Source organism: Sorghum bicolor, chromosome 8, assembly GCF_000003195.3.
Source record: "Sorghum bicolor cultivar BTx623 chromosome 8, Sorghum_bicolor_NCBIv3, whole genome shotgun sequence".
In the NCBI taxonomy this organism is placed as follows: Eukaryota; Viridiplantae; Streptophyta; class Magnoliopsida; order Poales; family Poaceae; genus Sorghum; species Sorghum bicolor.
The window spans coordinates 45,389,903-45,415,329 of NC_012877.2; the positions used below are offsets into that span (position 1 = coordinate 45,389,903).

General features: G+C 44.4%; 2 protein-coding genes across 2 annotated transcripts; one reads left to right on the top strand and one right to left on the bottom strand.

Moving 5' to 3' along the window:
- On the bottom strand, positions 14,272-19,374 carry LOC110437580 (uncharacterized PE-PGRS family protein PE_PGRS46-like). Its single transcript, XM_021466052.1, has 3 exons — positions 18,999-19,374; positions 14,431-14,460; positions 14,272-14,330 (listed from the first exon to the last, which is right to left on the bottom strand). The coding sequence occupies exons 1-3, from the start codon at positions 19,372-19,374 to the stop codon at positions 14,272-14,274; spliced, it is 465 nt and encodes a 154-aa protein (XP_021321727.1).
- Positions 21,008-21,967, top strand: LOC8064059. Its single transcript, XM_021466053.1, has one exon. It carries the CDS (start codon positions 21,008-21,010, stop codon positions 21,965-21,967), a length of 960 nt encoding a protein of 319 aa, XP_021321728.1.

The window sequence follows — 25,427 nt, forward strand, 5'->3', positions numbered from 1 at the left end:
ATTTTTCTTCTTGTAGTGCTCCTTCTTCTTGCCACCTTTCTTCTTGTATTGCTTCTTGTCATTTTTCTCATCATCACTTGAGTCATCTTGCTCTTTTTTCTTCTTCTTGTACTTGTCCTTCTTGGGCTTTGGACATTGATGAGCAAGGTGACCAAGCTCACCACAATTGTAGCAATCCATCTCGGAGATGGGCTTCCTCTTGCTACTTGTGAAGAATTTCTTCTTCTTGGAGTCAAAGTTGACTCCATTCTTGTTGAGCTTCTTCAACATCTTGGTGGTTCTTCTCACCAAGAGGGCAATAGATGCATCATCATCACTTGAAGTTGATGACTCAACTTCAATCTTCTTGGCTTTGCCCTTGTGAGAAGCTTTGAGAGCCAAGTCCTTCTTTTCTTTCTTGGCCGATGAGGAGCCATCTTGAGGGTTCATGTGCATGTACATCTCATGAGCATTGATCTTCCCCAATATGGTGGTTGGTGTAGCGGTGGAAAGATCGCCTTGATGAAGCACGGTTACTATGTGCCCATATTTCTCAATAGGGAGCACACATAGTATCTTCCTTGCTACATCTGCCGTACTCATTTGTGTAAGCCCAAGTCCATTTAGCTCCTCTACAATGACATTCAAGCGAGAATACATTTCATTAGCATTTTCTTTAGGAAGCATTTCAAATGTATTAAGCTTGTTCATCACTAGGTGATAGCGTTCCTCGCGTTCACTCTTAGTTCCCTCATGGAGCGCACAAAGTTCCTTCCAAAGTTCATTGGCGGTTTTGTGGCTCCGAACATGGTTGAACACCTCTTTGCAAAGACCTCTAAAGATGTGGTTTTTGGCCTTTGCATTCCACTTCTCGTTTTCTTGCTCTTGTGGAGTAAGAGCGGTGGCTCTTTCCGGAGGGGCAAACCCTTCAGTCACGGCTTTTAGGCACTTTACATCGCATGCCTCAAGGTATGACTCCATCCGTATTTTCCAATACGGGAAGTCATCCCCATCGAACATGGGTGGCGGTCCATCCCCGTTAGACATCTTTCTCTAGGCGGTGAAGCCTAAATAATGAGCACTAGGCTTCGATACCAATTGAAAGGATCAAGATGCCCAAGAGGGGGGGTGAATTGGGCTTCTCTAAAAATTTAAGCAACCTATAAGCTCCAATTCAACCCCTTGTGCCTAGTGTGACTTAGAGAGCTACCGGATAAAAGTTTTGCAACCTAGTTCCAATCCTATTCTAGCATGGCAATTCTAAGAATGTAAAAGCTCAAAGTAAATGCTAGAAAGTAAAGGAGTAGTGGAAGAAAATGCTCGGCGATGTTTTGCCGAGGTATCGGAGAGTCGCCACTCTCCACTAGTCCTCGTTGGAGCACCCGCGCAAGGGTCTTGCTCCCCCTTGGTCCGCGCAAGGACCAAGTGCTCTCTACGGGCTGATTCTTCGACACTCTGTCGCGGTGAATCGCCCAAAACCGCTCACAAGCTTGACACGAGCCACCCAAAAGAACTCCGGGTGATCTACGTGCCTCCAATCACCACCGAACCGTCTAGGTGATGGCGATCACCAAGAGTAACAAGCAAAGAACTCTCACTTGACCCAAACAAGGCACTAGAGAGTGGTGGATGCACACTTGACTCTTGGAACTCACTAGAGGAGGATTCTCTCAAGAAAACACTCAAAACTCAATCCTCTCTAAGCTCTTAGCAACTCTCTTGCTCCACAACAAGTTTCTCTGATGTTCAAATGGGCAAGAGAAGTCTCATGGACGAGGTGGAGAAGTATAAATACTATCCACGAAGTCCAAAGGTCGGCCAACCGTTTTCCACTGAAAACGGGGTCACCGGACGCACATTATGTTGCACCGGACGCACTGCACCGAGCGTCCGGTGCTTCATAACGGCTACCTGCTCTTTTCTCTGACAGGTCACCGGACGCTAACTCTCAGCGTCCAGTGCACCGTCCGGTGCTCGGGGAAACTTTACATGCTCCCTGCGCATGGGACCGGACGCTACCCGGTGCGTTCGGTGCTAGCGTCCGGTGCTCAGGGGAACTTTGCAAGCTCCCTGGGTAAGGGACCGGACGCTACCCGGTGCGTCCGGTGCTAGCGTCCGGTGCCTAACCCTAAGCACGGCACTGTTCTAACGGCTAAGGACCTCACCGGACACAGCGTTCGGTGCCCCTTTGGGCACCCAAACCTCATCGAAACGCGATCGCTCCAAAACGAAGTTGATTCTTCTCGATCTAAGGACTATCTCTGAGCTGCCTAGTGCTAGGTTTACCAAGTGTGCACCACACCTAAACCTAAAGGCTTGCCTAAGTCAAGCTACTAGATCAAAGCCCCTCTTAATAGTACGGTCAAAGGAAAACAAAGTCCTAAACTACTCTAAGTGCCCTTCTTCACCATATGGCACTTAGACCTAGTCTAGTCTTGACGATGTCCATCCATCCTTTGAAAACCGAAACAATTTCCACTATTAAGTAGGCATGTACGTCCCTGTCCATCGAGTACCTATATACCATGACCTTACCTATGACTTTGCCTCTGCAAAACACACGTTAGTCATAGTAATCAATAATGTCATTAATCACCGAAATCACTAGGGGCCTAGATGCTCTTTCAGACGTGGTGTCTAGATTATACTTACCTACGAATGCACCCTATTTTTCGAGCCATGTGGTAGATCACGAAGGTGAGTTTTATAGCTTATTTGAGTCCTCTATAGTCCACTCCCTGAATCTAGGACAAGTAGAAGCCAGTTACTTGGGGAAGGATTGCTCTGTTCCTGAATTCCCTGATGTAATGTTCCTTATGTTTAGATGGAAGATTGATTAAGATATAGATGATAAGAAGTAGATTAGAAACTCTAAGACTCAGTAGATAGGACTTAATCGTAGGAATTAAATCTCTAACCGTGTCGATTTATTCTGTATCCTACTTGAACAGACGAGTTCTCTCTAATTATGAATTTCCTATCTTTATCTCGTTATCATTATTATTATTATCATTTGCCTTACCCCTATTTAGATAGAAGTAGTTAATTGATTTATATCTAGATTATGTATTTGAAATTTTTAGTCATATCAATTTCTTTTTCTAGACTCTGTCTAGAAGCTCCTAGCGGTAGAATTATAAATGACGATACCTAGAACTTTCCTATGTAAAATGCTACAACATGAGTATTTTATCTATACGCTTGCGTATAATTTCTATTTCATAATTTATAAGTCTCATGATCATAAGTACAAGTACATTTCTTATGTCGTGTTAGGGATGACAACCTAGTGTGTGCGGCGTAAGAGATGCCAACATTTTGCGCGTCCCACATTCCTCGTATAGACCTATATGATGGAGAATCGAATTAACTAGGTTATTCGATGTATTTACTATCCATTAAAAATAATATGAATTATTATCTAAGCCATGCGACATGGTAACACCATCCTTTTGAAGGATCTGCGTACAGAGGGCGTGCCTCTACCGCGTCTTGCAAATGACAAGTGACACGTTGTTAAGGATATCATGCTATCAGCGGTGCCTGTGTGTGCCTCATGGAGAAGTCCATTACACGTGATTGGTGTGTCTCATGCACGGCTGAGCTTTATTGACGCAAAACGCTAGAGATCTATCTGGTGAAGCATCGAAATAACAAGGTTATTCAATATATTTACTATCCATTAAAACAATAATATGATTTATTTATTTCAACCATGCGACAAACATCATTATTTCGAAGGATCCACACACGGAGAGCGTGCTTCTACCACGGCTTGCAAATGACTAAGTGACACGTGCTCAAGGACGTGCTCCCATTCACTTGTCTTATCATCGTACTTTTTTTATCAGCCAATAGTATTTTTCTCTCATAATATATCAGCAAATAGTATTTTCAGCTATAACTTTTCAGAGAAGTCCATTATGTGTATGATTGGTGGTGTGTGTCTCATGCACGACTGAGCTTTCCTTGCGCAAAACCCGAGAGCTCAAGGGATCATCCAGCTTGCTGCGATGTTTTGCACGTCGCACATCCCTCGTATAGATCTATGTAGTTGTCGACATCATTTTTAGGTATGAGTTAGGATGGTCAAGAAAAGCTGATCGGTAGTAAGGAAGTTGTGTCAAGTCGATAGAAAAGTGTCGATAGTCGATGATGCTGATGACAGAATGACAGATGGAGGATGCTGCTGGCCTAAGAAGGGAGACGGTGACTGCTAGTTATGGCCGATCGATCACCTGTGCCGATGGAGAGCGATTGGTTACCGATGCCGATGGAGGAGAATGTGGAAATTGCTAAGGAGACTACAAGGGTATGTCAATGAAGCAGGAGCCGATGGAGGTTTCATCGTAATTGGAGCGGATATAGGAATAGATAGGTGTTATTTTCTATATTTATTAGAGCATGCCTTATGTAAGAGTCCTGTTTTGTCTAGAGTTAGATCCTAGTCGTGTACGGTTATAACTCTTTTAGGTCAGGATATAAATATAGACCTAGCAGCAATGTAAGAATATATCAATCAATATCATATACAAGTTTTACATCTACTTTTGCATCTACTATTTCGACGACTTCGTCAACTTGCGTATTTTCTTCTATTTACGAGTCCTCAGGGATTCGACGAGTAACACTCGATGATTTCTCAAGTTCCGCGTGAGTACCTCTTGGCCGTGACATCCGGGCGCATTGCTGTTGTCGGGACCAAAGTATTCAAGTTATCACCTTTGTCGATTGCTAGGTCAAATCGACTGGCACGCCTTCATATCGAAATTGGGTATTAGCCCTTTGTGTTTGCAGAGTTATTTTTGCATCAACACATCTTTTGGCACGCTCAGTGGGACTCCATCAACAAGATCGACATGGCTACTTCTAAGCTCGACACGGACAATGTCATCGGCGTGATAGAAGCCGACCTCAGGGAGAAACAGAAGCAAGCTATGGAGAAGGCTATGGAGGAATACAGGCAGCTCTGTCTAAAATCCTTCAGCGTGAAAAGGAGCGGGGAAGTTATCTAGAAACAAGATCTGCCGATGCCACTGCAGGTTACTTTTGATCCCAATCCTGGTAAATTGCAAGACATGGTTAATACTGCTATTAATCATGCTTTGATTAATCACTCCAATGTGTTGTCCAATACTGTTTACAATGTTGTGGTTCGAACCTTTAAAGAAGGACAGACACCGCCACTTTATGTTGGCCCGGCTTATCACCAGCCAGGATTGTCAACAGTCGCGGCTCCATCGGCTCCTTCAGCCGTTGCGGGTACAGAGGTTACTTCTCCTCCAAGCACATTGGGATTGGCTAATGAGCAGCTCACACCGATGAGATTTGATCCAATGACCTCAGGGGCACGAGTTCAGCTCAACACAGATCTATCGGCATCGGCAATGTCAGGGTTTGTATTTCAGAATTGTCAGGTTCCTCCCAATTGGTGGGGATATGGTATGCCTCTAGAGTTTTTTCCAAATAGTTCTAGAATGTCTCAGGTAAATGACTCAGCAGGGAAAGCTCTCATGCCATCGGCACATCCAATCTCGCCGATGACTCAAATTCCTCAGTATTCCACAACAACTACTGCAAGGCCAGTTACGAGGAATTTTCAGGCGCCCACGTTCCAGATGCCTAATGCAAACTCATCAGCAAATCCATTGCCGACACAGCAAAGGTTTATGTCTCAAGCAAGTTATGTCAATCCAGCAATGACAACCAATTACCAGCCATCGGCAAATTTTGGGCCGATGAACACTAATAATGGTTGGACAAGACAGCTGATCTTCCCGCATGCAACACAACAGAATCATCAGGTTGCAGGAGTCCAACAGTGTCATATGCAGGTCGGATTTGAGAATCAGGCACCGGCAGGTCAACCGATGAATCTTGCTCAGCAAATCGGCGGTCAGCAGGCTATGGCTAATATGATGTTTGCTGGAGACCGTGTACCCCAGAGACACGTGGAAGCCTATCAGCAGGTGCTAGAAGTTCAACCTGTACATCGGCAGGATGCCGATGCCTATTGGGCCGATAAGATAGCAGAAGTTATGAGAGATCAGTTTGGGATAAAACCCAAGGTTAACACTTATTCTTATCGGACACTGTATCCTCCTGTATATGATTTAATTCCACTCCCAAATCGGTACAAGGTACCGCATTTCACTAAGTTTTCTGGACAAGATGATACATCAACCATGGAACATGTCAATCGGTTCATCATTCAATGTGGAGAGGCTGCCAAAAGAGATGAATTAAGAGTTCGTTTATTTTCATCATCTCAGGATCGGCTTTTACCCGGTTTATTTCATTACCTCCAAACTCAGCCGATCTAGAGAAGCAGTTTCATAAATACTTCTTGTCTGGAGTTCATGAGAAGAAGATTACCAATTTAGTAAGATTAAGACAACGTAATGATGAATCGGTGGAGAGCTTTGTGTAGAGGCTGCGAGATGTAAAAAAACAAATGCTACAGTCTAGTTCTGGATGATCGGCAGCTAGCCTATTTGGCTTTTCAAGGGTTGCTACCACATCTCAAAGATAAATATGCTTCTCAAGAGTTTGAAAGCTTTGAGTCATTTGGTGCAAAGGATTTCTGATCAAGATTTCAAGACTTTTGAACCTAGAAAGGCTTGGAATAAGAAAGCATCGTTTGTTAATGAGGCAGGAAGTTCTGATTCTGATGAAGAACCGGTCATTGGCTTAGCAAAGTGGGTAAAAAGTAAGAAGCCAATGTCTTGTCCTTTTGGCCAGAAAGAACCAGAGAAATTTGCTTTTGACATCACCAAAGCCGATAGGATATTTGATTTCTTGCTTCAGGAAGGACATATTAAATTATCACCTAATCATGTAATTCCATCGGCAGAAGAGCTGAAAAAAATCAAGTATTGCAAATGGCATAATGCAAACTCACATAGCACAAATGAATACAAAGTGTTTAGGCAGCAATTGCAATCGGCTATAGAATCTGGGAGAATCAAGTTTGATAGTTCCAAAACTCAGAAGCCGATGAAGATTGATCAGCATCCTTTCCCCATAAATATGTTAGATGCCAAAGGCAAGACCAAGGTTTTAACGTTGGAAACGGCTGAAAAGAACGCATCGGTGGATCCCCAACATCAAGTAACTACCGATGACGCCAAAGGAAAGGGTTTGATAAGGGAAGATAGCAGCTCTGGATGGCCTCCCTGGTCTGGTGTTGTAATTACTCATAGGCGACATCGGGGAAACATGGCAGCAGCGTGAGGATCGGTATCGGCGTCAGCAAGAAGAGAGGCAGCGAGAAGAATGGAATCGGCATAAAGATCATTGGAATTGTCCGTTCTTTATTCACTGCTGGGAACGAAATATCAAACTGCCGACTGTTCAGAATTGTCTCGAGTGTAATGGTTATCGTCGGTATGATCGGTCAGATCAGAGATTCCAGAACAATGATCGATATTTTAATGAGCCGATCAGGGGGAGAGCGTCAGTTCACGATCGGATGGGGGCAAGCTTAACGTGTACGACAGGCTTGGTGAACATGTTGGTCATTTTCCGAGGAATCAGGAAGAACTCAAGGAGATGGCAAATGCACGGGTTCCCGATGAATTTATATTTTGCAGAGATTCCAATATTCATCGAGTATATGTCAAACAAAGTTCATTATCAGCCGGTTTGGAAGACAAAGCTTCCCCGATGGTGTCCAAAAGGATTAACAAGGACGCAGAGGAGGAGGATGTAGCGGGAACGTCAGGAAGACTTGTATAGAGAGGAAAATTCTGCTAAGTCTAAAAATCGGCAGCAGTTCGACCGCAAGGGGAAAGGACCATCGACAGATGTCAACATGGTGTTCATGTTGCCGATGGAACTTCTTGCACCCTTTAGTGGTGATGAAGAAATCAGTCTCCTTGATCAAATAGCTCAGCTGGCACTTGATCCAATGACAGCTATTTTTGAGAAACCTTCCGATGATGAAAGGTAGCATATTAAAGGTTTATTTGTTAAAGGCAGGGTTGATGGGCAGCCGGTTTCCAAAATACTTATTGATGGAGGGGCTGCAATTAATATTATGCCATATGTGATGTATCGGAAGCTTGGTAAAGGAGATCAGGATTTAACCAAGACCGATATGATGTTGAAAGATTTTGAAGGTAATGTGTCTCCGGCTAAAGGGGTTGTATACGTTGAATTGACTATCGACAACAAGACCTTTCCGACAACTTTCTTTGTCATCAATGGAAAGGGCGCGTATAATCTACTATTGGGGAGAGATTGGGTTTATGCCAACTATTGTATCCCTTCTACGATGCATCAGTGCCTTGTTCAATGGGTAAGTGACAAAATTGAAGTTGTTCCTGGGGATTCTTCCTACATCATTACGTCGGCAGAATCAGATACTTATGAGCGAACCAGGTGCATATCGGGAGAAGCTTGGGAGAAAGATTTCCTCAAAGTTGCCGATTATGAGATTCCACCGATCCAAGTAGTCAGTTCTGATGAAGAGTTTTAATGGATAGGTTCGCCGATGATGGAAAGTTAGGACAGGGATTTACATCGGCTGATGATTTAATAGAAGTAGACATAGGTAGTGGTGATAGGCCGAGACTTACTTTCATTAGTGCTAAGTTAGATTCTGAATGTAAACAGCAATTAACTAATTTGTTAAAGGAATATAAAGATTGTTTTGCTTAGGATTATATTGAGATGCCTGGATTAGACTGATCGATTGTTGAACATCGGTTGCCTATTAAATCTGGATTTCAGCCACATCAGCAGCCAGCGCGCCGATGTAACCCTAATATTTCTTCCTGATATTAAGGCCGAAATAACCAAACTCATTGAAGCTAAGTTCATTGAACATCGGTTGCCTATTAAATCTGGATTTCAGCCACATCAGCAGCCAGCGCGCCGATGTAACCCTAATATTTTTTCCTGATATTAAGGCCGAAATAACCAAACTCATTGAAGCTAAGTTCATTTGACAATGTCAGTATGCTGAGTGGATTTCCAATGTTGTTCCTGTCTACAAGAAGAATGGAAAACTTCGTGTGTGCATTGATTTTAGAAATCTTAACAAAGCTACACCGATGGATGGTTATTCGATGCTAGTTGTTGATTTGTTGGTTGATGCTGCAGCTGGGCATCGGATTATTAGTTTCATGGATGGTAATGCAGGGTATAATCAAATATTCATGGCTGAAGAAGATATTCCCAAGACTGCATTTAGATGTCCTGGTCATGTTAGATTATTTGAATGTTTCATGACTTTTGGCTTGAAAAATGTTGGTGCTACTTATCAGAGGGCTATGAATTTCATCTTTCACGAGTTCATCGGCACGTTGGTGGAAATTTATATTGATGATGTGGTGGTTAAGTCTGGAGATTTTATAAAACATCTACCCGATCTACGAAAAATACTTGAATGCACAAGGAAACATGGTTTGAAGATAAATCCTAATAAATGTGCATTTGGTGTATCGGCAGGTCAGTTTCTGGGTTTCATGGTGCATCAGAGAGGGACTGAAATTAGCAGGAGATCCATTGATGCAATCAATAAGGTAGTTGCTCCCACCAATAAAACTGAACTTCAGTCCTTGATCGGCAAGATTAATTTTATCACGCGATTCATATCCAATTTATCGGGTAAGATCCGAGCTTTCAGTCCTTTGCTCAAATTAAAAGCCGATCAAGAATTTATATGGGGAAAAGAGCAACAACTGGCCTTAGAAGAAATTAAGAATTATTTGACAAATCCTCCAGTGTTGGTTTCACCTCTGCATGGAAAGCCCTTCAGATTATACTTATCGACCGATGATGCAGTTATCGGTTCAGCTCTCATTCAAGAATTTGAAGGGAAAGAACATGTGATTTATTACTTAAGTAGAAGATTGGTGGATGTTGAGACAAGGTATTTGGCTATTGAAAAATTATGCTTGTGTCTGTACTTTTCTTGTATTAAATAAAGGCATTATTTGCTATCGGCTGAATGTACTGTCATATGCAAGGATGATGTAGTCAGATACATGTTGTCGATGCCGATTATGAGCGGTAAAATTAGAAAATGGATACTAGCATTGTCAGAATTTGACTTGTGTTATGAATTGGCTAAGGCAGTCAAGGGGCAGGTCATGGCCGATTTTGTTACCCAACATTGCAGTTTGGTGGGTTCTTTGGAGGTTGCTCCTTGGACGCTTTTCTTTGATGGATCTACATGTGATGAAGGGGCAGGTATCGGTGTAGTGTTGATTTCTCCTCGGGGAAAGAGGTATGAATTTTCGTTGCCAATTATTGCTACATCGACAAACAATCAGGCTGAGTACCAAGCTCAGGTGAAAGGATTGGAGTTATTGAGGGAAGTTTGTGCCGATGATGTTGAAATCTTTGGTGATTCTATGCTTGTTATAAATCAGTTGGCTGTGGTTTCTGAATGTCAAAGTGAGATTTTAATAGCATATTATGAAAGGTGTTTGCAGTTATTGAAGGAATTTAAAGATTTCTGTTTAGAGCATATTCCCCGATTACATAATGAAGAAGCTAATTGGTTGGCTCAGCATGCTTCGGGATATCAACCTATCCTGGAAGTATTTTTATCGGCAATCAGTGTTGATGACAAGAGAAAGGAAATCGTTGATTAAGATCCATCTAAGAAAGTTGAGAGGCGTGTTAGATTTCAAGCCACTAAGTATGTACTCCTTGATGATGAATTATATTATCGTACTATGGATAGAATTTTGCTCAGATGTCTTGGTGATGATGAATCCAAGAGTTTGATGGGTGAAATTCATGAGGGGGTGTGTGGAGCACATCAGTCGGCTTTCAAAATGAAATGGATGATTAGACGAAATGGGTATTATTGGCCGACCATTCTTGAAGATTGTTTTAAATATTTCAAAAGATGCCAAGGATGTCAGAAGTTTGGTAATATTCAAAGGGCACCTGCATCGGCTATGAATCCTATTATTAAACCTTGGCCGTTCTGGGGATGGGCTATTGATCTCATCGGTCAAATTTATCCGCCATCGAGTAAAGGGCATAAGTTTATTCTTATTGCCACAGATTATTTCACTTAGTGGGTTGAAGCTATTCCTTTGAAGAAAGTGACATCGGCTAATATGATTGATTTTGTTAAGGAGCATATTGTTTACCGATTTGGTATTCCTCAGACGATCACTACCGATCAGGGTACTATGTTTACATCGGGAGAGTTTGATGAGTTCGCAATCGGTATGGGGATTAAAGTGTTGAATTCTTCTCCTTACTATGCTCAAGCTAATGGGCAGGCCGAGGCTTCTAACAAAGGGATTATTAAGCTCATCAAGTGAAAGATTGAAGAAAATCCTAAGCGATGGCATACATTATTAAATGAAGCCTTGTGGTCATACCAGATGGCATGTCATGGTGCAACCAAAGTGTCACCTTATCAGTTGGTATATGGACATGATGCGGTACTATCTTGGGAAATTAAAACTGGTTCTAGGTGGATATTTTCTCAGGATCAATTGGTTGTCGATGATTATATTACTCTAATGAAAGACGAGTTGGAGGATTTGGCAGGTCATCGATTGAGGGTTTTGATAAATATAGAAGAAAATAAGAAGAGAGTAGCTAGATGGTATGATAAAAGGGTAAAGGCTAAGGAGTTCGCTGATGGTGATTTAGATTGGAAGTTAATTCTACCGATTGGGACTAAAAGTTTGAAATTTTAAAAATGGTCTCCTAATTGGGAAGGTCCTTATCGGATAAGTCGATCTGCTCCTGGCAATGCATATATTCTAGAGACTCTCGAAGGAGTTGAATTTCCCTGAGCATTAAATGGAAAATATTTAAAAAGATACTACCCTAGTATCTGGGTCAATGCATAAGAAGTTTAAGTGCCGACAACAATCCTATTGGCTAGATCAAATGCTAGTGTTTTCAAAAGAACTGATGAGACGTACTATCGATGAAAAAGTTTACAGATTCAGCAAGGCTTGGATAGCCGATATCGCATGTAGACGAATCTAGTTGGCTTCCTCTATCTCTCGGGTGTCTTCATCAGCTGAGCCTTGTACTGGTTTCAATTTCTTCTTCATCTGCAGAGCCTTGCGAGCCTGGGTATCTCTTTCTTGCTGGAGATTCTTGAGCATGTCGGGCAATTGACTTTCTTCCTGTTTAGCCTAAGTCAACGCTTCTTCAACTTATTTAAGTTCAGCGAGCAGAGCCTCTCTCTTTGTCGATAGATTGGAAATTTTATGCTTTAGTTCAACACCTGAGGATTGCAAAGTGTCGATGCTCTTGTGCTTTTCATCGGCGGCGTGCTTTACTTGCAGCATTTTCTCTTTAAGTTGGGCATGGGGAGCTCTATCGGCAAGGCGCTGAACGGCTTTTTGGTACTGAAGCTGACGGCTCTCTAGATGAGAGGCTTGGAAGAGCATTTCTTCAGCATCAGTAGGGATCTGACCGTGAAGAGTTTTGAAGATAGTCTTGGCAGGGTTGGAATCGTCTACTAGCTGAGCCGTGTCTTGATGTAGTAGGACCAACAGATCCTCCAGCTTGGACTTGATTTCTGTCGATGCGATTCCTAGCGCCAAAGAAGAACTTGCTTCTTCACCTTTGTCATCAGAGATGTCGATGGTGAAAGAAAACAAGCTGTCAGGAGAGTGTTGACGGTCCTTAATGCTCACATTTAACCGTCAACTAATCATGGAAAAGGATCCAAATGCAAGCGACACCTAGACTTAGGGTTTTATCTGATAGAATTCCATGAGTTTTGGTCTTTGTCTATTTCTGTAGGGGGTTATCAGGAAATATGGAGGAAAGGCCCACACGTTGGGTTTATATAGAGATATTAACGTGTGCGCCAATTTTCTATCATCTAGAAGACTTCAGAAGCCACGAGAATGAACGGGAGGCCAAGCGGACCCGGGGGCAGGGCGCCCGCCCTCCCCCCTTGGGCGCCCGCCCTGCCCTGGTGACCAATCAGGGCAGGTCTCGCGGATCATGCTCCACCGCCTTTGAGGATCAAGGAAAACCGTGCGATTAAGGTCAGTTTGATCCAACGGCCCATGTTCATTTGGAAGGGCTATATAAGCAGACCCCCTGGCCCCTTGAGAACATATCTCTTCTACAGAATCAAAGCTAGGGTTTCAATTATTCATCCTAGTAGAGAGGATCCCTCTAGTTCATCTAGTTCTAGTTCTAGTTAGTTCTAGTTGTAATATAGAAAATAGGGAGAGAGAAGAGGAGAGCGGAGGAGGAGCCGAATCTGTCGGATCTTCCTCAACATTGTACTTTTGCAGCAACTGGTTCGTTCTTCATCGTTCTCCAAGTTCTTCAATTCATAATTCCTGACTTCTTTAATTACTTTTATTTACATTCAAGTTATTTATTGGATTCTCGCTTGCATCAAGTGCTCTAGTCTTTGAAACGCTAGAGTAGTAATTAATAGATTAGACGTGGTGTTTAGTCTTGCAATTACCTGGAATTACACCCAATCCTGCGGATTGTTGTGGTAGCCCTAGGGTAGTGATAGCCCTAACGATCAACGTATTCCACCTCGTTCGGATCGGTGTTTGTAGGACCGAAGTCAGAGCTTCCTAGCCCCCTTCTCATCTCTTTCTGTGGTTAGTGTTTTGATGTCCCGAAATAAATAATCTTTGAAGTAATTCTTGATTCTTAGATCAACTAGAGAACTCTCAGGAAACTTACACTCTTCCCACCAAAAATAATTATATAGTTATCCTTGGACGATCTTGAATCTTAATTAGTACACTCACGTTCCCTGTGGAAAATTGATACTCTAGAATACTCCCGGGTGAAAGCTACATCGGTATCCGTACGCTTGCGGACTTTTTCTGTTTGCGTTTAAAATACCCAACAAAGAGTCCTGTTTCTAGAGACACAGAAGAAAATGAGTTAGTTAAAGTCAAATATGGATGATGCAAAATCGAGTAGATCGGGTAGCTTACTTGTTTCAGAGCGATCTCTTGCCTTTGGCTTAGAGATGTGACTTGTGTTATGCCCTGATCAGCCGAGGCTGCCGATGGAACATCTTTAGCTGTAGATACTGAGGGTGAACAATGGTATTTGTATAAAAGTTCATCGGCAATGACTTTATAATTATTATTTTACCTTGAGGGGAAATGGTAGTTGCTTGCTTAGGAACAATGGCCGATGACATGCCTTGATCGAGTGCATCAACGGTCTGCTCAGGTGCTTCAACCGGATCTGCATGAATCTGGGCGCTGGATGAGGTGGAGAAGTTGGTGCTGCTTTCTGCCGTTTCGGTTGAGTCTTGGTACTTTTGGGGGCTTTTCTCTTGGGAGGGGCTTGGCTGGTCGTCGACTAGGGGGTTCGGCACCTGATGATTGAGTACCTTGGGCCCTTGCCGATGCGCTGGTTTGCTGTCACAAGATTTAACGTTTTGTGAGTTAAATATAAGAGCAAGGGAATATTTCTGCAATTTATTGAAGAATGAAAGTGCCTAGTGCAAAGAAAAGTTACCAATGACGTCCCAGTAGTGATCGATGCACCCTGAAAGGATAATATAAATATAGATCGAAATCGGTATAACAGGAATTAATTAAGGGTCTTTACCTTGAAAGCTTGCGCCAGAGTAGCGGCGACAACCGATGGAGTGGTCTTTGATCTCTTGGTCATCATCTTCTTGAAACAAACTCCTCGGTGCATCAGGACTACTAAGCTGGGAGCGTTGTGGCTGATCAGGGAGACCGGAGACACTGGATGGGGATTGAATGGCCGCCCACTTCTGCTCATTGATGGTGCTGGATCATCAACCTGATTAAAATGAAGAAGTGAGTTACCGATGAAGTTAGAAGTAAAGAATGAATTGAGTATTGGAAGGGAAATTACAACGTCTTCGGGGATCTCATGCTCAGGGTCAATCATCTTCCGGTACATATGAACCGATACCGTGAACAATTGTTCCTTCCATTCTTCCCACCATAGCTTGTAGGATTCGGTAATGAAAGAAGTTGGGACCCAAGCCGATAGATTGGTGTCTGCGGTATCGGCGTCTGGCGAGAGTTGGGCTACCCTGATCCATTCAAGACTGCTGGTGATTGCCTCCCTTGGCTTGACCACATCGGCATAACAAAGTTTGATGGGCAGCTGACCGAAAGCTAGCTAGCGAGATAATGCCGATGGGTTGTAGAATTTGTAACTTGTGCTAGTATTCTTTCCACTGCAAAAGTTGTTCACGGGGATTGCCCTTGGGCTGATAATTGCCATCATCAAGTCATTGTCTTTGTTAAGTGCATCATCGGCAGGATGGAAGGTGAGTGGGAACCTGGATTCTTCATCTTCGTAAGGCATCCAAGCCCGATGATCCTTGGAAAGACCGTTGTAGAGAGTTTGGAAGAATCGGCAGATCTGGTTCTCATTCGCATCGGTCCTAGGAAGAACTATGATGGCTTGCCAAAATTGAGGGGGGAACGAGTTGCCGATTCATCCTCTGCCAACTCGTAATCTTCGGCAATGTCTCGAGGAAACTGTTGTGCAAAGAAGTCCCATTGTAGGCGCTTGTGCATATGGACATTGAGCCACATGTTGATGAACCACCAGGGGCCGCCCAAATTGTCGATGGGTTCACCTAGCAGAAGCTTCTCAGCTACTTGATGGAGGAGGTGATAGGCAGAGCTCAGAAGATATCGGCCAAGAGGGAATCGGTGACCGTTGGCTAGTCGCTCGGCTGTCGATAGGTAAACACAAGTTGGCCCGACTAATCGGCCGCAGAAGATAAACTTGTCTAACCACGTGTTCAGGAAAATTCCTTGCTCTCTCTAGCCAACTGATGTAGTTTGCCGATACCTTTGGATGTATCCTGACCAACCGCCGATGTTACGGGTGTCTACCATGTGCTCAGGTTTCCAATTAAAAATACCATCATCATCGGCAGTTGATATGTCTAGGCCAGTGACCATAAGAACATCGACAAGTGTAGGGAAAGTCGGGCCATGACCAAACATAAAAGCATTGAAGGTATCTGACTAGAAGTATGAGGCTGCTATCATCATCGACTCATTTTTCCATATCGGCAATGGAGAGTCTGATGCATGGGTCTATTTTGCACTCTCCCCAGTACACCTCATTAGCCCCACTGACTCTCAGAAACCAGTCTTTCCATCCTTAGTGGGTTTTGGCCACGATAAGAAAGTATCTTTCCATAGATCTAAGGAGAAGTTTTCGGCTCTAAAAGGGATCCTGTTGGTTTCTGCGTTTATTATATCAGTAGAATCTGGATCACCCATTGGACCCAAGCATTGGAGATGAGGTTGTTCGGTGGGAATAACTATCTTGTCACACAATTCCTAAAGTTTGTTTATAAAAAAAGGCAGAAAAAAACAAGAGGAAAGTACTAAGTATATGAACTTGCAAGAATGTAAAGAACTACGGTAAAGAGAAAGAGAGAATAGGAGTGGATTAACCTCAGGTACGGTGAAACTGACGGCCATTCCTTCCAAGATGAAGAGTTTCGCTACAGGGGAGCTTCTCGTCTAGTTCTGGAGCTTTTCGTCGAAGTCGCCGCCGGAGAGAACGAGGTTGGAGATGGAGAATGGCTGGGTGGAAGATGAGTACTGAGGAAGGAAGTATTTATAGGTTAAGATGAGTAGGGGCATTCTTGACTTATCTCTTTGCCGCATCCGTGAAATTCGAGATTGTTCAGATGGATATGGTAACTGTGCGCACGATAATTAAGAGATTGTGTAGGTGATTTGATGAGTAGGAGCACGATTGGTTGCCGATGCTGATGGAGGAGAATGTGGAAATTACTAAGGAGACTACAAGGGTATGTCGATGAAGCAGGAGTCGATGGAGGTTTCATCGTAATTGGAGCGGATACAGGAATAGATAGGTGTTATTTTCTATATTTATTAGAGCATGCCTTATGTAAGAGTCTTGTTTTGTCTAGAGTTATATCATAGTCGTGTACGGTTGTAACTCTTTTAGGTCAGGATATAAATATAGACCTAGCAGCAATGTAAAAATATATCAATCAATATTATATACAAGTTTTACATCTACTTTTGCATCTACTATTTCGACGACTTCGTCAACTTGCGTATTTTCTTCTGTTTACGAGTTCTCAGGGATTCGACGAGTAACACTCGATGATTTCTCGAGTTCCGCGTGAATACCTCTTGGCCGTGACATTCGGACGTATCATTGTTGTCAGGACCAAAGTATTCAAGTTATCACCTTTCTCGATTGCTAGGTCAAATCGACTAGCACGCCTTTATATCGAAATTGGGTATTAGCCCTTTGTGTTTGCAGAGTTATTTTTGGATCAACAGTAGTGGAGGATCAAAATAACAAGATTATTAGATATATTTACTATTGTTAAAAAATACTATGATTTATTTATCTGAGCCATGCGACATGCAATCGTAGCCACGTATGCTAGCACTTGATATATCACAACTTGACTTCTAGGTTCCCTGAAATTGTACTTATGTTAATTTAGTGTAAGAGAAAAATATTGTTCCTTCGCTAAAAAGTACTGCTCAAATAGTGCTAAATAAGAATGAGTACGGTGCTCTAAATGAATAGCTACGGTTCTTCTTATAGTCTAATTTAATAAACTAAAAATAGATAATTTCTTTCTCATTTTTCCATTTAGTTTATTTAGTTAGACTAGAGAAGAACTGCGAGTACATATTTGAAAGGTCATCCCTATCCTTAATGGTAAAGAACAGGCTGTGTTAAACCCTAACGTCGGGCTTAAGGTGCATGATTATCAACTTGCTATGGCAACTACCTGCTGTTTTTTTATGCTTCCTAATGTCAAAGACTTAGTGCTCGTTCCAGCATTGCAATCGATAAAAAAAACCTACAATTGTTTTGGAGTACTTCTGAAAAGAGAAAAAAAAATCCAAATACTCCGAGGCCCCAAGGCGCAACCGCGACCCGACCAAAGAGCAGTCTGCGGTGACCAGACCGGAGGCGGAGGAGCGCGGTGGCCTGTGACTCTGTGAGTGAGGCCCCACCCACGCAGCGAACGGCAGCACTTAACCATGCGTTACCTGCTGTTACCGCCGCTACCCCGATATTATCAGGCCTTGTTTAGTTTATAAAAAACAAAAAATTCTAAAATTTTCTATCACATCAAATCTTGCGACATAGAGAATTAAATATAAATAAAAAATAATTATTATACAGTTTATCTAAAAGTTATAAAATAAATATTTTAAACTTAATTAATTTATAATTATATAATAATTACCAAATTAAAACAAAAATGCTCCACTGCCAAAAACTCAAAACCTCACTCCAGCATAGCAGCGCCCACCGCCCAGCGCCCCAGGAACGCCGCCCTCCCTGGGCCGTGGGCCCCTTGGCTCTTTCTCGCGCTCGCCTTGCGATGGTGGGCGGGATCCGCTGCTCCGCCACGCGCGCTGTTACGGATATTTTCCGGGGTGATCTCATCTCCTCGGATTTCCTTTACGGGAGATCTATCCTAACTACGACTTCCCCCACGACGGCCTACGGGATATCACCCACGACTACGCACGTATCCGTGGAGACCGGTTCCACCTCCGTGATATCACCCACGACTCATCGTGGGCACGAGTTTACTTGGGGCGAGAGTTTCCTCTCCCCCCCCCGACTGTATAAATACTCGTGATCAATGAATAAACAAACACTCTGAGTTCATTCTATTCCTCTCTGTTCTCGTACTCTCGCATTCTACTCGTAACACGTTATCAGCACATCGCTCTCCCCTGCCCCAGAGGTGATAGCTCGGTTGGATAGAACATCGTCGAGGGATCGACCTTCGCCCAGGGCATCACCCCAAGGTAGAATCATGCCTTTCCCTCGCCGTAATCCTGCCTCAATGGCTTCTCTCATCCTCCAAATCGTCTGGATGGCGATGAACCGTGCCCGGACATTGGGCACACACTTCGGCAACAACCGCCTTCAGGCGGAACTACTGGAGGACATCCGGGAACTCCTTGGCGAGGCTCGCGGCTATCGCTTTCGTGGCGAACGCCGTGATCTCAACAGGAACCCCGGGCGTTTTCCTGTACGACGTCGTTTCGGGGGAAACCGACATGCAAACGTCGGCCCTCCGTCACGACGTTCGGTGGTGTCGTCCACGGCCTCGCCCGCGGCGCCATCCGCGGCTCCGCCCGCGGCACCACCATCGAGGCCACCAACTCCACCGGCGCCTCCAGCGCCGGTCCTCGCCTTGCCGGCTCCACCCCGGCCTCGGTGCCCGCTCCACGGCGACGGCCCGTGCCCACCACCGCCACCATCCATGGTGGCCAGCCAATGGCTGTCACTGGGCATAGATCCGCAGTCGCCAATTCGGTACCCGATGCCGACGCCGTCTTCCGAGCAGGCTGCGCACAGCCCGCCTCCGCGCCGTCCGTCTCCACCGACCATCGCAGCGCGGATGTCGGCGCCGACTCGTCTGCCGGCGTACATCGTCGATCAGGCGCTCGCTGCACCACCACCACCGCCACCACCTCCTCCTGCGCGCCTCCGTCGCACGTGGATCAGCGTCCCCCACGGGCCTTCGGCTCGGGGACGTGCTCCTCCTGCTTGAGTCGTCCATGGGGGAGGGGGAGGAGGAGGCGGAAATGCCCCTGGCCGCGGCCTCAACGCGGCGTCCGCCGACCCCCGCGCGGTCCGGCGCTCGGCCTCTCGACGAGCACGGTCGCCTCGACGCAACAACGCCCCGCAAGGCGACCTCGACGCGGCGGCCCGCCAGGCTGGGTTAGGCGCGGCCACGGCGCCTCGGCCTCGTCGCGGCGCGCGGCGCACGGTTCCCCGAGGCGAGCCCACGCCCGCCGCGGCACGGCGACCCGACGGCGCGGCCTCCGCTCGCGGCTCCCGCTCGCCCGCGGTGCTGCGCGGTCCCGGCGGCCCCCGACGGAGGCGAACTCCGTGGGCGTGCGCGCGACCCGGCCACGCTCGGCCTCGCGCGGCGTCCCGACCGCGCGGTCTGGCCACTCCTCTGTCGCGGCCCCACGCACGCGGATCGAGGTGGGGCCTCGCGGACTCACGCGCAGGAGGCGCACCTCGGCGCCTGGCGGCGGCGGTTGGAGCCGCCCTGGCTCCTCTTGGCGGCGGCGTGTGATGGGGCTGGGGGGTTAGGGTTTGGAAACCCTAGCCCCTGGCCTTATATATGGCCCATCTCCCCCTCCCCCAATTGGGCCGAATTGGCGGCCCAGGCCCAGGTTGGGGCCTGCGAGCTTTCAGCCTGGGCCACTTATCATTGGCTATTTTATTTTCTGAATTAGCTAATTTCTTTATTTACATAGCATTTTTCATTCCCTAAATTACATCAGTTTATTAGTCTAACTTTCTTGTAAATTTAGACACTGATGTATATATTGCATTGTAAATATTTTTACATTCCGCAATCATATTATGAATGGAAAATTTACATGTCGAACGCGTTTTGTCTTTACAATTCCCTATCACATGTATATATGTAAATATTTTTATGGTCAATTTTTCTTCCTATTTGGAATATTATTTTTCACTAGATGTCACCTTACTTTATTATTATTTTGGCGACCACAAGGTAGTACTCATACTACTGCGGGATTTATTCCTCAAAGTGCTCTCCCAAATTTAATAATAAACATACAAGGACTACATCCCAAAGTGAAAATATAAAATGGTCTACACCTCCATGGTGACTACCTATGTTCCACAAAATGAGAAATCAAAATACCATAAAACATATGCAAGTTTACCTTGCTACACATAAACAAGTTTACCTTGTTATTTACATACGCAATTTTACATTGCTTTACATACGCAATTTTACATTGCTTTACATACGCAATTTTACATTGTTTTACATATGCAATTTTACATTGTTTTTATATACACAATTTACATTGTTATATAAATATGCAATTACACTTTTGTTAATTTTACAACCCCGAAATTAATTAAATTTATGCAAATAAACATGTAGGCAATGGCCACCAAAGAGTCCGATGCCCAAGTTTCTTCTAAGAAGGAATTTGCCGAGCTAGCTCTTGATGGACACAACTTCCCTACATGGGCGATGGATCTCAAAGTGAGTCTATCGTTACGCGGAATGTATAGGGCAATTGACACTCCCAAACAGGGAGATGCTCCATTGTCTGAACCATCCAAGTACCATGCCTTATACATAATAAGGAACCACATCCATTCAGATCTCAAAGCTGAATATCTGATGGAAGAGGACCCACGGGTTCTCTGGCTTGCTTTGCAACAGCGGTATGAGCAACAAAAGGCAGTTATTCTCCCGGAGGCCACTCATGAGTGGAACCACCTCCGCATTCAAGATTTCAAATATGTGAATGAATATAACCACGCCATGCACAAACTCAGTTCCAAACTGAGGTTTTGTGAAAAGGAGCCATCTGATGCGGAGAAAATTGAAAAGACTTTGTCTACCATGCTTCCCGCTCAAATGATCCTCCAACAGCAATACCGTGAGAGGGGATTCACAGTCTATTCTGATCTCATTAAAACATTACTTCAGGCTGAGAGGCACAATGAGCTCCTCATATGGAACTCCAATCAAGGCCCTGTCGGTGCCAAGCCCTTGCCCGAAGTACATGCAAATGCTCAGAAACAGACACCAAAGGATGCCAACAAGAATGGCAATCCTAGATCCTCCAAAGGCAAAAACAAGCGCAAGGGACCCCGTAAGCCTCGAGGTGCTAAGGGCAAAGGCAACAACTCTAAGTCAAAAGACAAGTCCTCAACTTGTACAAAGTGTGGTTGCTACAACCACCCGACTAAGAAATGCCGCACCCCTAAGCACCTTGTGGAACTGTACTTGCATTCCGTGGGACGAGGACGCTCCAACCAAGGACGCTCCAACCAAGGTGGACAACCGTCTGAAGCACACTTCAACGATCTGGCAGCCCCAGGATGTTCCAACCCCGCCCCAGCGGGACCGAGCAACACAATGGCGCCTCTTCCACCCGATGGCATGGCAAATGACTCCACCAACAACATGATCATCGAATACAATTCTGATGATCTGTTCGGCGACTACAACTAGATTGATAGTCATTTGAGATTTTAGTTTCGTCATTCGCCTTTGGGATTGTAATAATTGACAATTTGTTTTTTTTTTGCTGCACTCTGTTTGATGTTCATTGACTTATGCACAATTCAACATCAATAAATGTTTATATTTCATATATATTCATGTTGAGAATTTCATTCTCTTTTATATTCTCTATTTTCATAGATTGTACGGGAGTCAATCCGATGGATGAGGAAATGTGCCTAGTGGACAGTGGCACCACTAACTCTATACTCAGGGAAATAAAATATTTCCAAACTCTCACAAAGAGCAAAGGAAATGTTTTAACAATCGCTGGACGCGATGCAGTAATAGCAGGCTCTGGTAGAGCCATTATTACGCTCCCTATGGGTACAACGATTACAATCGAGGATGCACTGCTGTATCCTGATTCAACTCGTACCTTATTGAGTTATAGAGATATCCGCAAAAATGGGTATCATATTGAAACCCATCACCAAAATAATCAGGAGTTCCTCCTCATTACAAAGGATAACGGATATGGCAGAGATACTCTCGAAAGAATTCCCTCAACTTCGTCTGGATTGTACTATTCATACATAAAACCCGTACAACATGTTGCGTACAAAGTAATTTTTCAGAATGTCAATGCATTCCAAACTTGGCATGATCGCCTTGGTCACCCTGGCATAGGGATGATGAGAAAAATTACTAGCAATTCTGTTGGTCACTCGCTAACCAATGCAAAGTTTCCCCAATCCTCAGATTATACTTGCACCGCATGTGCAACAGGGAAATTAATTTTGAGGCCCTCTTCCCTCAAAATCAAAGTTGAACCACTCAACTTCCTTGAACGCATTCAAGGGGACATATGTGGCCCGATAAATCCTTTATCGAGACCGTTCAGGTACTTCATGGTTCTAATAGACGCATCCACACGATGGTCTCATGTGTCTCTTCTATCGACACGAAACCATGCTTTTGCCAAAATAATTGCGCAAGTTATCAAACTCAAAGCGCAACATCCTGAACATCAAATAAAATCCATTAGGATGGATAACGCTGCTGAATTTTCCTCTCGAGCCTTCAATGACTATTGCATGGCCTTAGGAATACAAGTACAGCATTCTGTCCCATATGTCCACACACAAAATGGGTTAGCCGAGTCTCTCATCAAGAGAATCAAGCTCATTGCTAGACCGCTATTGCAGAATTGCAATCTACCAACCTCATGTTGGGGTCATGCAGTCTTACACGCTGCTGAACTGATTCAATTGCGACCAACTGCATACCATGCGACGTCTCCATTGCAACTAGTACATGGAAATCCCCCAAGCATTTCCCATCTGCGAAAGTTCGGTTGCGCTACATACGTACCGATCTCACCACCGAAGCGTACAACAATGGGCCCCCAAAGAAAATTGGGGATCTATGTGGGATACAAATCTCCGTCGATTATAAAGTATCTGGAGCCCACCACAGGGGACCTCTTTACGGCCCGGTACGCTGATTGTATCTTCAATGAAGATCATTTTCCGGCATTAGGGGGAGACTTACCACATCACAAACAATGCCAGGAAATCAATTGGGATGCCCCAGACATACACAACTCAGATCCACATACTTCAGAATCTGAACTCCAAGTTCAGAAAATCATAAATTTGCAACACATTGCAAACAACGTGCCAGACGCATTTACTGATTATAAGGGTGTTACAAAATCCTATAATCCAGCGAGAAATGTACCGGAAAGAGTAGAGGTACCAAATAAAACTACTCAACTCCCTAGTACGAGGGGGAGAAGTACGGCTATCTCCACGGATACAGCTTCTAGCAAGCAAAGGAAACGGAAGACAAAATCTTCTGATCCAGTAAATGCAGCTCAACCTCATGTTGAGAAACACCCAGTGGAGGTTCAACCTTTACATCCCACATCAACAGTGCACTCAATTACTGATGCTGGGACATCGGAATACCCTGATGCGACCATCTTGGGAAATGATGATGCATCGGAAAGGGTCCACGAAATTTCCATCAACTATGCAGAAACTGGAGAGTCATTTGATAGAAAGACTACAATTGTCGACTCATATTTCTCCGCAATGATTGCCGAAATCCTTGAAAATGATCCAGATCCTAAGACCATGGCAGAGTGCAAAACGCGCTCGGACTGGAACCAATGGAAGGATGCAATCCAAGCAGAAATATCCTCGCTCACAAAAAGACAGGTATTCTCACAAGTAATACCTACACCTCCACAAGTATTCCCTGTGGGATTCAAGTGGGTTTTCGTCCGAAAGCGGAACGAGAACAATGAGGTGGTGAGATACAAAGCGAGGCTTGTAGCACAAGGGTTCACGCAGAGACCCGGCATTGACTTCAATGAAACATACTCTCCAGTCATGGGTGGAATAACATTCCGATACTTAATCTCTCTGGCTGTACAAAATCGTCTGTCTATGCAGTTGATGGACGTAGTGACTGCATATCTCTATGGGTCACTCGATTCGGACATATACATGAAGGTTCCCGACGGAATCCCAATACTGAATCAAAACGCAAATCGCAACATGTATTGTGTAAAGCTACAGAAATCACTCTATGGCTTAAAGCAGTCGGGAAGAATGTGGTATAACCGACTCAGCGAGTACCTTCTGCAGAAGGGCTACTCCAACAGTGATGATTGCCCATGTGTCTTCATCAAGAAATCCCAAACGGGATTCTGCATCATATCGGTGTATGTTGATGATTTAAATATCATCGGCCACAAACAAGATATTGATGAGGCATGCAAACATCTTAAGACGGAGTTCGAGTTGAAGGATTTGGGTAAAACCAAATTCTGCTTAGGCCTACAGCTTGAGCATCTTTCAACTGGAATCTTTGTGCATCAATCTGCATATGTCCAGAAAGTATTGGAGAGATTCAATATGGACAAAGCATATCCTTCCAAAACCCCTATGGTTGTTCGGTCTTTGGGACTAAACACTGATCCATTCAGACCACAAGATGAGGGGGAGGAAATCCTAGGACCTCATGTCCCATACCTTAGTGCCGTCGGAGCACTGATGTACCTTGCCAATAGCACCAGGCCTGACATCGCTTTCGCAGTGAATTTGCTAGCAAGGCACAGTGCCGCTCCTACCAAGAGACATTGGACAGGAGTAAAACAGATCCTCAGATATGTTAATGGCACAAGGGATCTCGGATTATTCTTCCAAAGAGGAACAAATTCCGAGATGATAGGATACACCGATGCTGGATATCAATCAGACCCCCATAATGGCAGATCACAAACCGGTTTCGTATTCTTACAAAACGGAACCGCCATATCATGGACATCATCCAAGCAAACCTTGGCAACAACGTCCACGAATCATTCTGAAATAGTCGCATTATATGAGGCCTCACGTGAATGCGTTTGGCTTCGCAGAATGATCAACCACATACAGCAGTCGTGTGGTCTTAAAGC